The sequence below is a fragment of the Gastrolobium bilobum genome, unplaced genomic scaffold (genome assembly GCF_033153095.1).
Source record: "Gastrolobium bilobum isolate Gb01-03AN ecotype WA unplaced genomic scaffold, APGP_CSIRO_Gbil_v1 utg33563, whole genome shotgun sequence".
Lineage (NCBI taxonomy): Eukaryota > Viridiplantae > Streptophyta > Magnoliopsida > Fabales > Fabaceae > Gastrolobium > Gastrolobium bilobum.
The window spans coordinates 116356-134698 of NW_026896599.1; the positions used below are offsets into that span (position 1 = coordinate 116356).

At 34.8% G+C, this 18343-nt stretch overlaps 2 protein-coding genes across 2 annotated transcripts; both read right to left on the reverse strand.

Annotated features, from left to right (window-relative positions):
* Positions 1-331: 331 nt before the first annotated feature.
* LOC133300819 (GDSL esterase/lipase At1g29670-like) lies at positions 332-2546 on the reverse strand. The gene is made up of 5 exons (XM_061500404.1): positions 2297-2546; positions 1963-2087; positions 1307-1552; positions 954-1200; positions 332-531 (listed from the first exon to the last, which is right to left on the reverse strand). The coding sequence occupies exons 1-5, from the start codon at positions 2544-2546 to the stop codon at positions 332-334; spliced, it is 1068 nt and encodes a 355-aa protein (XP_061356388.1).
* A 2814-nt stretch (positions 2547-5360) lies between these two features.
* On the reverse strand, positions 5361-7902 carry LOC133300827 (GDSL esterase/lipase At5g45670-like). The gene is made up of 5 exons (XM_061500414.1): positions 7632-7902; positions 6657-6781; positions 6217-6462; positions 5753-6008; positions 5361-5651 (listed from the first exon to the last, which is right to left on the reverse strand). Exons 1-5 carry the CDS (start codon positions 7897-7899, stop codon positions 5428-5430), a joined length of 1119 nt encoding a protein of 372 aa, XP_061356398.1. The 5' UTR covers positions 7900-7902; the 3' UTR covers positions 5361-5427.
* Between the last annotated feature and the right edge of the window lie 10441 nt (positions 7903-18343).

Below are 18343 nucleotides of genomic sequence, written 5' to 3' on the forward strand. Positions count from 1 at the left end.
ACTGTAGGGCAAGTTGAGAAGCAATACAACAGTCATAAACTGTTTTCTTTTACTTCTTGTGCAGTATATCCCTGCTCAGTATATATATATATATATATATATATATTTTGTAATCCAATCTTGACCCTGAATATAGTGAGAGCTTTACAGCAACAATATGATTGATAGCAGAACCCTTCTCAATTATGCAAACTAAAATAAAGAAGTTATTGCCTATTAGCAGCAGCAATATGTGCAATTGTACATTGCAAATGAAATTGTATAGTAATAGACTGCATTCTCGGTGGCTCACTAGAGAAATTTGAAACTTGTGTTTGAGTTTCCATTTTGTTTACAACTTAACAAGATGACTGATATCCATGGGATATGCGAAGGATGGAATGGGAGCATTATAAGCACTTATTGCAGTGACTCGGTTGACCATCTCAGTGGGATGAAATGCATCAAAAAATGCAAATAGGTTCCTGTCCTTGCATGGTTCCTTATCACGGATGCACTGCCCATTCGACCCCACTTCACAGCAACTAGCATCTGAAATCCATATACAATGCCACCAACCAAATTTAGCAATATCTCTATTTACTTTCCAACCTACTTACATTATCATATATATTATATACGGGGTTTACATTTGTCATGTAACATGACACAACAAACTTTCCTACACACACAACATTTTATAGGGCCCACACTTCTTGAAAAAAGAAAAAAAAAATTATGGCACGCAAAACGAATCTCTATAACATTACACAGTCATTTCTCCTACAACATAACTCTTATAAAACCCATTATATATTATATATATTAAAAGATACGATCTGCTGGCTAGGAGATGTCAAATATGTTAAAACCATATTAGATGAATTAAATTGTTTGAATATGGTAACACAGGAAATTATATAAAGCCCATATAACTGTAATTTGGCAATATATAAGAAGAAAAAATTGTTTACCTGGTAATTGAGGGTTATCGTATTTGATCACAGCACTGTTAACTAAGATAAAAGTGGCACCAGATAACTCTTTATTGTAACGATCAACTACAGCTTTAAGCTTGTCATTAAAAATGAGTGCTGTATTACTCTCCTCATCAACACACATTGACCCATTTTTTCCATGAACAGAAATTTCATGTGGAACGCAGCCTAGACGGCTCAAGCCAATCAAAGCAAACTTTCTTGCTCCCAGTTTGTGCAAATCCTGCACACACCAAAACATACCAATTGGGTAATGAAAGACAAACTTTCTTGCTCCCAGTTTCTTATATATTATAAGAAACTTCCTAGCTAGAAATTAAGGTAAATACCTTTAATTGCTTTGAATATTCTTTGGCAAGAACCCTAGCATACTTGTCAGGAGTATACTTTCGGCTTGATGGGTAATGATCTGGCAAGAAGTAATTGTTTAAGTAATCATTGCTCCCTACATTCACATAATACAAACACTTATTTAGGTATTTCTGTGCTTTGTCTTCATTTCCAAGTTTCTTAGCTATCTGGGAAACTATGTCTTTGTGATTTTGTAGCTGCAATCCCAAACTGATATCCTCACCCTGCAGTGGCAGAGTAACTAAATTTGTCATGTGATTTTACAAAGGCACGTACGTATGCATGAATGAAACAAATGACACATAAGCAAAATACTATTTTTTTACTTAAAAGTGTTTTTTAAATATTACATCCTAATGCGAAAAATAATTTTGGATTTTGAAAAAGCAAAATATGTTATAGTACACTTGTTATCTTATATCATAGACATAAAACATATTTGGCCTACTCTTTTAAAATAAATAAATAAATATTGACACAACTTTTGATGTGTGAATAGGAGAGATATGTTATCTCAAGTACCTGAGAAAAACATACCCCTTTGAAAAAAAGTCATATATAATTTTTTTTTTTCAAAAATATTTTTAAACAATTAAATTTCCAAACATAAAAGTAAAAAGAGTTTGACTAGTACCAAATGTGTGCCGGTCTCATTGCGAATCCCTGCTGAACCGGATGCATAATTCACACCTAGAAGTATGTCTGAACCCTTGGTATTTGCATACGGTGGGATAAATTTGTCTATTCCCAAAAGTTGAGCTGCAATCACATACATTTAGGTTGGAAAAAAAATTAAAAAAATAAAAACCCTGAAAAATGACACATCAAAAACAAAACAGAAGCAAAAAGGAAAAATCATATGAATCTATAGAGTTTATTCTTTTCAAGTTATCAAAATTTTAGGTGACATATCTCATGACCATGTGATAGAGAGAAAGGTATTGAAATTAATTGTGGCAAACTATTACTGATTATGTCAACTGAAGTTCGGCCATTGGTAAATCTTCCAGTTGGGCCATCTGGAAAGTCAATCCCATAAGGCAAATAATTAACTTTTGCATCTGTTGATAATTTGTTGTTGTTTCCACTATCAGATAAAGAGTCTCCAAAAATGAAAAGACAAGGAACTTGAGGCTCTCCAACAACACAATGTTGCATGTATGTTGCAGTACTGAAGAAAAAAAGCACCACCGACCATAACCTAGTTTCACAAACCATATCGAAAAAATGTGTAAGAGGCAAAAGTTGGTTCTAATCCAAAATATTTGTAGTCCAAACACAACATGGGAAGGGTTACAAGTTTACACTGAATATATAGAGAGAGAGAGAGAGGAGAGAGAGAATAAAGGAAAGTATGACCAAGTTTTGTGGTGAAATTAAATTTGTTGAAACAAATTATCTTTGTGAGACATTGGAAGACCATATGTTGATTCTAGTGAGTGAATTTCATCCATATACTATCAGATAAATGATTGGAACCTACAAAAGAGAATATATTTTAACTAGAAGTTCTACTTGGCCATGAGAGTGTAAGTACCTAAAAATTCTCTTCAAAAACCAACAGTTGAAGGACAAATGTGTTCATTCTTTCTCTCACACTCTTCTTCTGAGCATTTTTGCTTATTATAGATACTGACTTGGCATTATGATTGAGACCATATTGAAAAGGAAAATAGTCAGCCACAAAAGACTTTCATGTATTCATTGAAATTAGCATGAATCAAGCCTCGTGTAAGAATCCTATCCAAGCAAGTACTGCATTGAAGGAAAGACCAAATCAGACTTCAAGACATTTTGCACTATGTAAGGAAGTCCCATAAGGCCTAATTGCCAATTCAAGAATTGGATATTAATTCTTTTTCTGCTAAAATTACTATTCTGCCCATGGTAGATTTATTATTTTGATTCTAATAATTTCTTTTCTTACAATCTCTTGTTTACATATATAAACATTTCTTTATTTTTACTTTTTTTTCTCAAGTGGAATGAGATTATATTTTTGTTTGTTTGTTTTGATCTATTGGACTGTTCTTTTTTTTCTTTTTTTAGTAAAGTTCATTTTGGGTCCCTAACAAAAAAACATAATTCTTACTTTAGTTTCTTACAAAAAAAATTAGTCCCTACGAAATTAAAAGCGGACCCATTTATTTGAAATCGTGGTTCCTCATAAATTCATAAAAGACCCATATTAGTCCCTCAAAAGGACTAAAATGAATCTACTTTGAATTTCATAAGAACCGAAAGACTAATATTTTTATAAGAGATTAAAGTGAGGATCATATTTTGTTGTTAGGGAACCAAAATAACTTTACTTTTTTTTTGTATGTCTTGCAAATCACCTTGCTCCTTATCATGTGCAGTGGTTGCGTGAGATTATACCCTTAGGGGGTGTTTGTTTCAAGTTTTTGAAGAGGATTACCGGTAATCCTTCTTTGGTAAATGTAATTATCACGTTTGGTAGAAGGAATAAATTACGATTCCCGGATATCCAAGGATTACCGGTAATTTGATTTATAAAGAAAAGTCACTATTCAGATTACCAAAAATAATATGGTAATTCGGAATACCAATCAGAATACCAAGTAAAGGGAAAGCACAACAATAAATTTTAAGACAAAAATACCCCAATACACATAAAAATCTAGACCCAATCTATCAATTACAAAAGTAAAAATAGTTTGGGGTTATTTTTGTAAAATAACCTCATATTCCAAGTCATATTTCGTTCTAAACCAAATATGGAATCAGTAATTTTTACCCAATATTCCCGGTAATATTTTGGCGAACCAAACACCTCTTTCGTAAGATTCCAAGTAAACTCAATTTCTATTGTATCCCATTAATCATGATTCCCGGTCACCAAAACATTTCTCTTGTACCAAACACACCCTTAATATCCGAAATATGATGAATCTCGATTTTATCCGGGAATATTATGGGATGTGACATTGGACATGAATGATGCAAATTATGATTATATAATTGACTGGTTCCAGAGAAATCTGAACTTAGACACATTCTCCTTGTGCTAAATTGAGACCGTACTTTTGATTTTTGATTTATTGCTGCCTTTAATTTTCAGCAATTTTTAGTCTTATCATTTCATCGATCTTATGCTTTTGTCAATGATTTAATCATGTTGAATTCATACTCTTGCTGGTTAGGGACACTTATGGACAAGTTTTGTATTGTCTGATCGCTTCAAGAATTAACGACTATCCTCACTCATTAACACACAAGACTTTTCAAGTATTTTATCCTCATTCACACATTTTTTGAGAAAACTTCTCACGAAGTCACCCATCGCATAATTGCTCCAAATCAAGCACGCTTAACAATGGAGTTCTTCTATTCTGGGTTGTCGAAAAGTAGATGCATCTTGTTAGTATGTACCAAGTAATTCTTGTGAGCTATCCCCAACTATGAAATCTCATACCTACACAGTCTTTGGAATTTCTCTCTTTCGGATATCAATTCGATTCATTCATGCATGTACCTCGCTGGAAGCCTGTTAGAAGTCGCTCATTGTTTGTGCCTCTCGCACCGACAATCACTTCCCGCCCTCGTTAACGCCCGAAATGTTACAAGTTTTAAATTACCTAAAACACACCAAAGGATTTTCTCGTAGTATATTAAAATATTTATTTTCAAATTAATTTTACATTCTCTTAAATTAATCATGCATATCTTAAACATTTTTTCTTTTAAATTTTACGTGAAATTTGAATTAAAGTAAAATCTTTTTATTAAAAGATGTATCTTTGTCATCAAATATTTGTATTTGATATATATCTTCTTTTCAGAAATTTGATAGGAAAAAGTTTATTGTAAATGTTCTCAAACTAATTTCGGATAAAACTTTCATAAGGAGCATCAATCAACCCACAGCGTATCATTCATAATCAATATATATATATATATATATATATGCAGTCTTCCAAATTACACTTGTACTTGAGAACCCATGAACATGTAGCACATTAAAAGTAACAAAAACAAACAAAATTAAAAACTCTTATGTCTTTAAAGAAATAACACATTCCAAGAACATTAAATGTGGTTGTCACATAGTTTCTTATAGCCACTAGCTAGATCATGTTCAGATCTGAGCTAAGCGACGGATATCAATAGGGTAAGCATCAGATGCAGATTGAGCATTGTAAGCTCTCTGAGCAACAACCACATTACCAGCTTCAGTGGGATGAAAAGCATCCCAAAACAGATACTCCCTCCTGTTTTGGCATGGAGTTTGCATTGGCAGACATGTGATTTGACCATTGTTCCTTCCTACCCCACAGCACCCAGTATTTGTAACACTGAAACCTGAAAAAAAATTAATGTCCAATGAGTTATTTGATTCCAAAGAAAGTGACACAAATCATAACACTAATAACTAGAAAATTCTTTAGGTAGAAAATAATTACCATATGCTGAAGGGTTGCTTATAATATCTTGAAATATACCATAAGAGTTTATGTAAATGACTTTTGCATCAGGAAGCTGATTGTTGAATTGATCAACAACAGATTTCAATTTGGTGTTGAACAATTGGTTTGCAGTATTGATTTTTTCCACACATGTTTTACCATCTGGGCTGTTTTGGGCCAATTCATTAGGGCTGCAACCTATTTGACCAATCCCAAACAGCACCATTTTCCTTGCTCCATAGTTATATAGAGTCTGAAATATGACAAACACAAAAACAGTCAAACTTCAAACCATAATCATTTAATTTTTCTTTTTAATTACTTTAAAATATTTTTTTATACCTGACTTTATAATTGAAAATGGCTAGTTAAAACTTTGGATATTAAAATAAACTGATTGAAGATGATAATATAAAAGGAAGTGGTAAAAGACAAATAAAGAGAGCTATAGAGAGACTAACTCTAAGTTGTTCAGTGTATGCTTCTATAAGAGCATCAGCATACTCCTCTGTTGTGTACTGCCTGCTGCTGGAATAGAATTGAGGCATAAAATAGTTGTTTAGGTAATCATTGCTACCCAATCCAATTGAATAAATGCACTTGCTCAAGTAAGTTGCAGCTGAATCCTCATTTCCCAGTATATTCACAACCTGGGACACTGTGTTTTGGTAATTTTGCACTTGCCCACTAAAACTAATGCGCCCTCCCTACAAACAGAAGAACAATTTTATAACATAACCCAATGGTTAATAAATGAAGATTAAAAAAGTCATATAAAAAATCATTTCAACCCAAAAGTTATATTATAACTTTTTTCACAGAAGATCATGTTAATAATTTTATATTATATTTTTTTAATAAGTGAATGGACTATGAAGCAAAATATAGAAACTATTGGTACCAGTTGCTGTCCAGTTTCCTCTCTAATTCCAGCAGCTGCAGATGCATAATTGACTCCTTTGAGTACGTCTTCGCCACTGGCTGATACATAGGGAGGTATGTAATCATCGAATCCCAAAAGTTCAGCTGTGAAATTTCAATAGAAAGTTAGACAATAGAAAGGTTTTCTATGTACTTAAAAGTATAAGAATCACTTTTTTCCCTCATTATTGTTTATTTTTACTAAATCAGTCCTTCTGGTAAATAAGGATCTAGCAGTAAATTTTTCCTGATATATATGTTGCACTTTCTATCTTTACTTGTATTTCCACCTCTTTGTCAAAGAACTAACCCCAGACTCTGTTAAATTTCACATTGAATGCCGCCAAACAGACCCCATGTGCTTGGAATTGAAGGGGCCAGTCACACACCTCATGAGAGGAGTAGAGTAACTCAGAGTAGTGCCAAAAGCAGTTTTCTAGATCTTTTTTATTCACTGACATCTGCATGTGTTATTTATTTTTCACCGGTAAAAAGACTCGTACTTCTTAAAGTCTTTCCTTCTAGGTAAAATAACTGGTGGGAATTTATTGTCTGAATTTATCATAATAACTGTCTTTCAATAAAACTTTAAAGGTCACATCTTTGGTGTACAACACAGTTGAAATTTGAAAATGAATGCATGCATATTTTTAGATGCATTTAATAACAATTACCTATCCTAATCAACAAAACAAGGAACAACAAAACATACAAAAATATTTGTATAACGTATGTCAAGTTATCAAAAGTTAAACCTTTAGATAAAGACTCAGGAATAGATTTTATGACTATGATTTTGACAATGAGGAGTTGCATGCATGTGAAACTAGCTAATTTAAGACCATAGAAGTATATATATAGCTATTGTAATGTGGGTTTATTAACAGCATGACGATTTTCCATGCAATTTTTATAAAGCTAGTAAGTTAAGAAAGCGGGTGAGAGGGAAGCTCACCAATTGCATCAACAGTAGTTTTTCCATTGCAAAACCTTCCAGAAGGTCCACCAGGGAAATCAATCCCATAAGGCAAGTAATTAGCTCTGGCCAAAGATTGGAGCTCATTGTTGTTCCCATTATCCACCAAAGAATCTCCAAAGATGAAGTAGCATGGTACTTGTGGTGCAGCTCCAACCCCACTACTACTCCACAAGCCAAGAACCACAACAAGTGCCACAACTATGTTCATGTTAAACAACTTGCTTAGAAGATTCACAGATACCATTGAAGCAAGAAAGGGTGGCTCTTGTGTAGCTATAGGTTGGAGTGTGTGTGAGTGAATGAATGAGGAAGGTGTGACATTAGTACGAGTATATATATATATATAGTAGAAAGATAAAGATAAAGAACAAGGCCTATATGCTTTTACAGTTGGGAGTGTTAGGTGCATTAAATTGACGCGGATATAATGTGAGATTGAATGAAATGGCCCCCATTACCACTACCTCCCCCACCTCATTCATATCATCTGACCAAAATTTAATGAGGAATTGCATTTTGCACTGATGGAAATTTGCCCATTACAGTGAGTTGCTTCAGTTAACTTGGTTTTCTTAGAGTTTGTTTTTAAACGTTTGTTCATTATTAATGCTTATAATAAATGTAGAAATTAATTAAATTTTAATTAATAATTATTAAATAATTAAAATACTAGATTTTAAAAAAAATAAAAGAATTGTTTTAATGAACTTGAATTCATAATGAATTTATATAAAGTAATACATATATCATTAAATTATATAATTATGTATTATAATAAACATGTAAATAATTTTAGATTGTCTTTTAAATGGTTTATATATACTTACATATAGGGTTGGTTCATCATAAACACTAGTCCGTGGTAATCCAACTCTTAAACAAAATTTAAATACCGAAATGATCTTAAAAAGAAGGTCCTATCATAAATATAGATTCTTGTTAAAAGTTTTTTTATAAGGTGATATTAACAAGGCAATTGTGAAGTTTAATTTCTATGGAAAAAAATATTAAACTGTTATTTATACGTACAAAAGTTAAAATATCTGTATAAATAATTTAAATTTTCAATAAAAATGGTATTGTAATAAAAATATTATAAAATAATTTGAAGTTAATTATTTTAATAATATAAAAATAATTTTCTGATATTAATGATAGTTGGCATTATCTAATGGATATCCTATACTAATTTGAAAATAATCATATAATCACATTTCCTACTGAAAAACAAGAAAGTTAGCAATTGAATTATTCTCCACCCAATAAATTAACAATTTGACACAGAATAATGCCTTCAGTGTACTGCACATGATCGCCAACATATCCCATTAATTGGTCATGCATTAACAAGGGCGTTATTAATGATATATATATATATATATATATATATATATATATATATATATATATATATATATATATATATGAGGTAGGATCTTTTGACACCGGTGTCAAATTTGAAATTTGACACCTCATCTGAGAGCCGTTAGATCATAAAAGATCAATGGTGTCACATGCTTACAAATCAGAATCGTTGATCTTTTTTGATCTAACGGCTCTCAGATGAGGTGTCAAATTTCAAATTTGACACCGGTGTCAAAAGATCCTACCTCATATATATATATATATATATATATATATATATATATATATGGGGCAAGATATTCTTACACTGGTGTAAGAGTTAGAAGTCTTATACTCAATCTTGACCATTGATCGACTTGTATTCAATGGCTCAGTTTACTAAAAAAATTAGAGCCCTTAGATATAAGTGAGATAAACGGACAAGATTGAGAGTGTAACTTACACTTGTGTAAAATGATCCTGACCCTATATATATATATATATATATATATATATATATATATATATATATATATATATATATATATATATTTGAATTTGGTGATTATCAAGAAAGAGAAAGATGTGTTTACTTAAACATAATTTGTGCATATATTTTGTCAAAACTTGATAAAATGATAGTTATCTCAATTTGGATGCCACAACAGACGAACTGAAAACTAACAAATGAGGTTACGCGTACAGGGAAAGAGAGGGAATAAAATCATTTTTGTACCACTCTTATCGATTTCCCCAACAAAATTGACCAAAACTGTGCATTTTTATGACAAAATCATGTGTAAATTCAGGCTCATAAATTTAAATCGAGAATGTACCAATTCTGTTAAAGTTTACATAAATTTTTACTAGTTTGATAAAATATATATCCACATTGTTTAAGGAAATATCACATTCACATCATAACCATTATTGCAGAGTTTGTCTTACACAAGAAATTAAAAGTTTCCTAAAAAAATTATAAATGAAAGATCTACGAACAATTGTATAAGACAACGGTATGGCTTATTTACCAAAACAAAAAAGACAAGGGTATGGCTCGTGGTCGAAGTCGAAGCTTCAAACTATATATATAGATGAAACCTTGTTTAATTTCTAGTCGTTTCGTGCGTTCACTTTCTCCTCCAAAGTTAGTGCTGATCATAAAATTGAAAACGGTGGTAAGAATGGGGAATCCAAACTTTTGATTTGATAAGAAAATAAAATGATTCGAGGGTTGGAGCAGTGGACAAGTACACTTTTGAGACAGTTGCTCGATACTTAATTTGGTCTTTGGAAGCCATGCAATACCAACTATGTCATAAATGTTAGTGGGTAGAAGAATTTAATGAATTTGGCTAAGTCAAATATCGAGTAACGTGCTTTTGTTTTGAGTACTCCATTTTTAATTTATTATGCATTTAAAGCATAAAGTCCACACTCCTCAGTCTTCATGATGGTTATGCAACATAGCTGCATTTTGCAAGTTGTCATCGACATTCGCGCTTTGCATTGGAACTAATTCTGGAACCCGTAATTCAGGTCAAACATCAAATGGAAAAAAGTATGCAAAATAAAATGTTACTTGATTTACAATTTTCAACTAATTAATATTATTGTTTGTTTAAGAAATAAATTTGTTATATTTTGAAAGGGGAAATCAAATTTACTGTTATTGCTGAGTACTATCTGCAGCTGCTTGCTGACACAAAATTAGAAGAGTCCTACCTTAATTTCTTTTTTCTTTTTTCTTTTTTTGGGACCAGCATCATTTCTCTATCAGTAGCTGTAGATAATAATCTACAGTAAATGCAGATTTGATTTTTCCTTTTTAAAATTGTAACCACGATTGATAATTTTTCTTGTACCAATTGTAACTTAGTTCTGCTGGATTTTGCCTAAAAAATAGCTAGGTGAAGTCTGTTTTGCTGCAGCTAGTGAAGATTGTGGGGACGTTTAAACTTTTTAGTTTTTTTTTTATTCGATACATAAACTTTTTTTGGAAATAATACATAAACTTTTTAGTTGAAAATGTAATAATCATTTATTAATCAATATAATAGATAAACTTTCCACGCAACTTATTTCATATTTTTCAAATGTAGCCTAATTAAAAAGATAAGAGAAATTTTGAATTTCATTTTAGTCTCATGTCCTTACTTCCTATTTTTATATAACTTTTTTTTAAAAGTTATCTTGCATTTAATTTGATTTAAAAATCCAGAGAAATTTCTTGTACTTATTTATTGAAATAAAATTTGTATACTAACATATACTTGATTTTTTTTTTTGTATCCTGAATGGGGTAAAAGCACCCTAGAAACAGGCTAGAAAGGACAAATATAACGAGTTTTACCAAAATCACCTAAATCAGCTAAGTACAAAAAGAAAATACCAGGAAGGAGAGATGGGAAAATACAAAAGTCCTCTTGATCCAGATTCACCAAAGGAAAGTTTGGCAGCCAATTCGCACAACAGTTTCCTTCTCTATACATGTGTTTTATTATCACTGACCACTCTCTGTCCATCCATGCTCGTATACGAGTAACAAGATGAGACTCACAGGCTGGCTCACCCCTTGCAATAAGCCATGTGACTGTTGTTAAAGAGTCACTTTCTATTACTAACTTTCTCCAACTATTTTCTCAAACCATTTGAATTCCTTTTAAAATGCCTCATAATTCCGCCATAATAGAACTACAATGGCCAACTCGATAAGAGAAACCAATTAGCCATTGGCATCTACTATGTCTTAAAACTCCTTTACATGCAGCCAGCCGTGGGTTACCTTTAACAGCTCCATCAGTATTAAGTTTTACCAAGCCTACCTCCGGATATTGCCATGTAATTAAAACATATGCTTGATTTAAAGGATAAATAGTTTCGTCTTTAACTAAAAATTTCAAGTTCCATCCTAGAAAAAAAAAATATCATGCAAAACTCCCCCCAACATGGATCTGAATTTTTTTGAGCCTGTCTAATTGGATAATTGTTTAACATTTTAAGGGGGGGAGGGGAGGGGGAATCCTATTTTTTATTTGCATTAATTACTTTTTTTTTTAACTAGAGCAGAAAATATATATTTTATCTGTGCATGACAGCATTTATCATGTAATCAGCTTTGAATGCCCTTAATGTCTTATCAGCTGAGTGTATTTAATTTCACTCTAAGTTTATCAATTAACCATACATCATCATATTATATTTCGTAAAAAAAGGTTCTCACATAGCTTAGCTTAGACAATGCTTATATCACTTTAGATAGGATTTGAGCCTAAACACATAAATATTCTTGCTGAGATGTCACTTTACATTGGAGTTCTTTACCTAGTTTAAGTCCTAGACGACTAGTATGCATATTTCCATAGGATAAGGGCATTTGTTTGTGATTAAAAAAGCCTAGAGCTAAATAGCTTACCTTGTGTTTGAATTTGTATTTTGTTTATGGGCATGGTTGTTTAATTGTGATTTGGTTCATATACTATGATTTGTTGCAATTTTATTATTTCATTTAGATAAGTATTGTTGCTATCAGAAGATATGTAGTCTTCTTGTTTGCTAGGGATTTAAACCTTCACTGTTGTATGCTTCGTGGTTGATATTTTGGGTTTATAAAATGGAACTCAGGGATTAATGTGCTGTTAAATTGCTGAATTTTTTCTTTTCGCTGAGGTTTAGTAATCTAAGCTCAAAATATTTTCTTTTGCTGGTTGTACTGTATCACGATTGGGTCAATTTCTTGGTATTGTGGGTTGTTATTTTTACTAACAATTGACCTCATTTCTCTGTTATGTTGTTGTTCTATTTTAGTACTAATATGGCACCACAGACACGACAGCATATTAAATTCGCTACCCAGAAAGGAAAAGTAGTGGAGACAAGCTCCACTAGATCTCCACCTCGTTCCTTATCACCTGATTCCATGCGTGCTAAAGCTAGGAAGAATTAGCTGATTAAGAATAATATGTTGATATCCTACGAGCGTGGGTTTAGATTAGACAACCCTGATCCGTTGACAAAGCTATCTATGGAAAGATACATTATGTCCAAGGAGTAGAAGTTCTTTGCTGAGCAGCTTCGCATCAAGGTACCAGTAGCTCTGTTTAAAGAATTTTTGGCAAATTTTCCTGATTCTGAAAAGCCCATTGTAGTTAAAGTCAGGGGAGTTGAGGTCCTCATTTCTCCTTCAGCTATTAAAGAAGTTTTCAACTTTTCATATGAGGGAGATTACGATCATTACAACACAACATATGCTAATAAGCATATTGAGAGAACTAGAAATTTGGTTGCGGAGATGATGTTTAATGAAGTGTGAAAGTAGTGGACTGATGACAAGATTCACCACAAAGACACATGCAAAGAGGCACAAATGTGGGGTACCTTTGTTCGAGCATGTTTGCTTTTAGTTGGTCATAGACATATATTGACTTGGAAGTATGTAGTTGCTATTTACTGCATCTTAGCATATTTCGCTTTCCACCCAGAGGAGTTATTATATGAAAGTTTATGCACCCGCTTTAAAGCAACAAGAGGAATTTTCCCATTTCCCTGCTGGTTAAACTTCTCTATGATATGGCTGGAGTTCCAGCTTCTGGTGAGGACTCTATGAAGGTCATTTTCCCTTCCCTCTTTGATGAGAAATGTTTGAACCAGATAGCTACCACAATTCCAAGATTGAAGAAGAGAGATTTTCACACTTATACACACACTGAAGGCTCATCATCATCGCTAGAAGAAGAGCTCTCCTTCCTTAAAACAACTGTCAAAAAATAACAGGAACAGATCCGCAAAAGCAAGCACATATTTTCAAGCTCTACCACTTTAATAGAGAGCTTATGCAATACCTCTTGGAAGCAAAGAGGCGTGATGGAACAACTTTTGAAATGTTGTGTTTATAAGAAGTTTATCCTGAAATACCGGATACCCTCCTTTGAGACCCATTAATTAGACTATCCATTGCCCGGGCAAGAGTTGGACAACACATAGATGTTGATATGGAGGTTCCTTCAGCCAAACAATCAGCTTCACATTCATAAGCGGACCATTTTCATGGTCTCACAGGTTTTAATTTCACCCTTCTTTATACATTGCTATAACATATGATCAATTGATGTCTATTCTACTTCTATACTTTGAATCTTTCATTCTGCTGTGAAACATGTTATCAGATGAAAGATTCAAAGTATAGCAGTAGCATAGACATCAATTAATCATATGTTATAGCAATGTATAAAGGAGTGTAAAATTAAACCTTGTGACTATGAAAATGGTTTGCTTAGGATTGTGAAGCTGATTGTTCGACTAAAGAACCCTCCATATCAACATCCATGTATTGTCCAGTGTAAGAACCTTCACCGTTAATTAAGGAATTTAATTAATAAATTATGAGAAATAGGAAATGATTCCATAATTAACCCTAATAATTATTAAGAGGCTTTAATAAATATAGTAAGTGATTAAGAATGCTGAAAGTCATTTTTCAGAAGAAAAGTGCAGATACCGGTTCTGCTAGTCGATATAAATGTGTACCAAAAAAGTATCCCGGAAAATTATAATAAGCGCATGATAATTACTAGAATAATGTGTAGGACTTGTAAAACGAGTTTCAAGTCCAAATAATGAGAACTGGTGCTAGAAACCAGTACTGGCTTTGAAAAGCGCGTACCAGAAAGGTGCTCCGAAAATTATAAGAAAAATATGATAATTCTTGGAAAAATGTGTAGTTTCAGATTTCAAAGTTTGGGATTAAAATGCTAATCGTAGCAATTAAAGCTAATATTGTGTGTTTAAGTGTGTTTGGGCTATAAATACTCTCTTTAAGGGCACTCAACCCTAAAAAACAGACTTTTGAGCTTGAGTGTTGGCTGATCAGGTTGTTGAGCACTGTTCCATTGCCTTGGTGCCTCCTTGTGTGAGCTTGAAGCCTTTTCTTCCACTTTTCTTCATCAAAATGCCTTACTTGAGTAAGAGTGACCCTTGAGGTTGAGTGTGAGGGTTTGTTTCTGAGTGGTGTCCACTGTGTTGGTGGTTTTTGGGAGCTGTGTTCTGAGTAGGGGTGAAGGGGTTCATTTTCTTGGTGCTTGATGCTCCAAGAAGCTACCTTGTGAAGGAAAGATCCCACCTTGTTGCTCCATTTTCGCATCCTGTCCTGGTCAGAACCTTGGAGTAGTCTTGTGAGCTCCAAGAGCACCCTTTGTTGGCTGGTTGTGCTTGGGTGAGTGGTTCAACCCTTGATCTTGAATTTTTACGCTTAAAAGTAGAACCTTGATGCATCTAAAGGTTAAAAGATGATAACTTAATGTTGGGTAATGTCAAACACACCTAGAAATGCATGTTTAGGTGTTTAAAATCGGTAAAAACCCAACCTTGGAAGGATATCTTCACGAAATGCAGTTTCTGCATTCTGTCGTAAAATATCCGAATATCTGCCCGAGAAATATCCGGATATGTGATATCCGGATATGGGATTTGGATATCCGGATATTGGATATCCGAATATGGGAATCTGGATATCCGGATATTGTATATCCGGATATGTATAGTGAAATATCCGGATATTGCATATCCGGATATGGTCCCGAGGAATATCTGGATATTCTGAGATTTCATAGAACAATAGCTATGTTGTGTGTACAGTAGGCTATTGGGGGTTTGTGGACCCTAGATTGATGAAGTTGAACTTCTGTAATTAATAAACTAAGTCAGAATCGTATGATTAAGGGCTTATGGCTTGGTGAGAAGCCTTAAGACGTAAAACGTAATGGAAAGGTGTTGTCTTAATATTGGATGCTTGTAGTGCATTATTATTGATATAGTATTGGTCCATAACAGATTGTGAATCTGCTGTGTTGGACTTTGAGCTGTGGACTCTTGGCTTTGAGTGTTAGCTTGCAAGGTAAGCTTTCGTGTCCTCGGTTTAGCCATGTTGTGGTTCCACCATGTCCCATGGGGGTATAGTTATATGCATGTTGTGTTACATGCTTTGAATATTTGAAATGTTATTGAGCTTTATGTGTAATTGCTTTTAATATGCATGTGTTGTTTCATCTTGACGGTAAGCCTGAGTATGTGGCGTCATACGACAAGGTGATCCGGGGTGAATGCAAGTAGCGTCTTGCACTATGTGTGGGTATTTGGCGTATATAAATCCTGCATTTCTCTGGTCAGTAGAATAGAATTGACACACATGACATGATTATCTGCTCCATTGCACTGTTTTAGAAATGATATTGATAAACCGCTTTTGAACTTATATTGCACATGTAAGTGAGCTTGGGGTGGAAGATCCTTGAGGACCCCTTGTCTTACTGAGATTTCTTGTTTAGAGATCTCACCCAACGTTTGGGGAATGCTTATTTCAGGTTCAGGTAGTATGGTGACTGATGCCTCTGGCGGCAGGAGGCCAGAGCTTAGCTGATATTGATATTATGTTGTATTGCTGCCATGACTGGATTTGGATGTTGTTTATGTTTTCCGCTATTTATGATTATGTTGTTATTGAGACTGATGTTGGGTGTGTTGCCTTAATTGAGTGAGCATGTGGATTGTCCATGACACTTTATGTTAGTACTTTTATATTGGAGTTGTATAACCTGCTAGTTGGTCCGGACTACTTGTGGTAGTTCCGTGATTTCTAGAGACACACTTTTATTATCTATGTTATGAGGTATTTCAGTTAGCTGTTTTATTGCAATTACATACAGGCGATGTTTTATTAATTGATTAATAAGCAAGTTGGTAATGATAATGACATCATAATTGAAAAGAAAAAGATATTCTGCATTTTTAATTAAGCGCTGCTTAATACGATAGTATGATAACATTACCGGATATATACGAGGTGTTACATTTATGGTATCAGAGCAATGGTTCAAGGGAAAAGCCTGTATGTATTGCAATAGTTAGGATGTTTGGTTGTGTCTGTCTTGTGTGTTTACTCCGTCGAATTTTATTATGATAATGCATATGTAATCGCATTGCGTGGGCCTGATCAACTCATAATTTGTGTAACTTGTGCAGAGTCATGGTAAGGTCCGGGAGAACACGAGAGACTTCTGAGGATCAACCCAATCCTATCCTGACTGCATTGGCTTGAGATGCAGGTGGCTAGGTTATCCGATCAAGAGGCCACTAGATTGGCCAACGCGGCAATGATGGATGTTGTTCGCGAGGCGAACCGGATAGCCGCAGAAGGACCACTGAGGATGTCCTCGAGGCGAACAGGATGGCGAACATGACGATGATGAGAGTCATGTTGGAGGAGATGAGGGCTAGTCCTGCTGTAGGCCAGGCACCACCGCCACCGCCGCCGCCGCCTCCACCTAGTGTTCAGGATGAGAGCCTGAGTCACATTGGCAGTGCTGCTCATGTCGCTGAGACGAGGGAGACTCTTGTAGAGCCTGCTGAGGATCATGATGTGATAGATCGCCGGCTGAATGCTTTCAGGAAGCATAAGCCTCCTGTGTTTGAGGGGTCTTTGGATCCTATTGCTGCTGCGAGATGGCTGGAGTCGCTGGACAAGATATTTTGGGTCATGCAGTGTACAGACCCGCAGAAGCTGATGTTCTCGACTTACATGCTGGAGGGCGATGCCCATGAGTAGTGGACGAACACCTCTCGTGCTTATGAGATGCAGGGTCGTGTTTTGACATAGCCATTCTTCGAGGAGTGTTTCTTGGGCAGATACTTTCCCTATGATGCGCAGGAGAGGAAGCAGGGGGAGTTTGATAGATTGGTTCAGGGCTCGATGACTGTTGACGAGTACCTGGCCAAGTTCAATGAGCTGGTGAAGTTTGCGCACTTCTGGATGGTTCCTCCTACTCCGATGTTTCTGGCTACTAAGTTCCGCAGAGGACTTAGGGAGGTGATTGCTGAGCATATTGCTGGAGCTGCTTCGAGGGACTTTGGTACACTGGTTCAGCAGTGTAAGGACATTGAGGATGTCTGCATAGCGAGTAAGGCCAAGAGGGCCAAGGTCGACGAGACCAAGGGGACTGTTAGTTCCACTCCTGTTCCTACGTCCTGGAAGGACAAGAGGTTTGCTGGGAAGGGCAAAGGTAAACAGTTGGCGACTAGGCAGGCGCCTGGTCAGTTCAAGATGACTGCTTCACAGCAGGGGAGTTTTGCTAGGCCTCCTTCCACTCCAAGGTGTTCGGGATGTGGAAAGGAGCATGTGGGACGTTGTGCTTCGGGGCAGTTGGTTTGTTTCCAGTGTGGCAAGGAAGGCCACTTCTCTAGAGATTGTCCGTCGTCGACGGCGAGAGCTGCAGTTGTTCAGGCAGTTCCTTTGCAGATGGTTCTGATGGCTTCTACTTCGGCACCTGCAGTGCCACCTTCTGTTGGGCGTG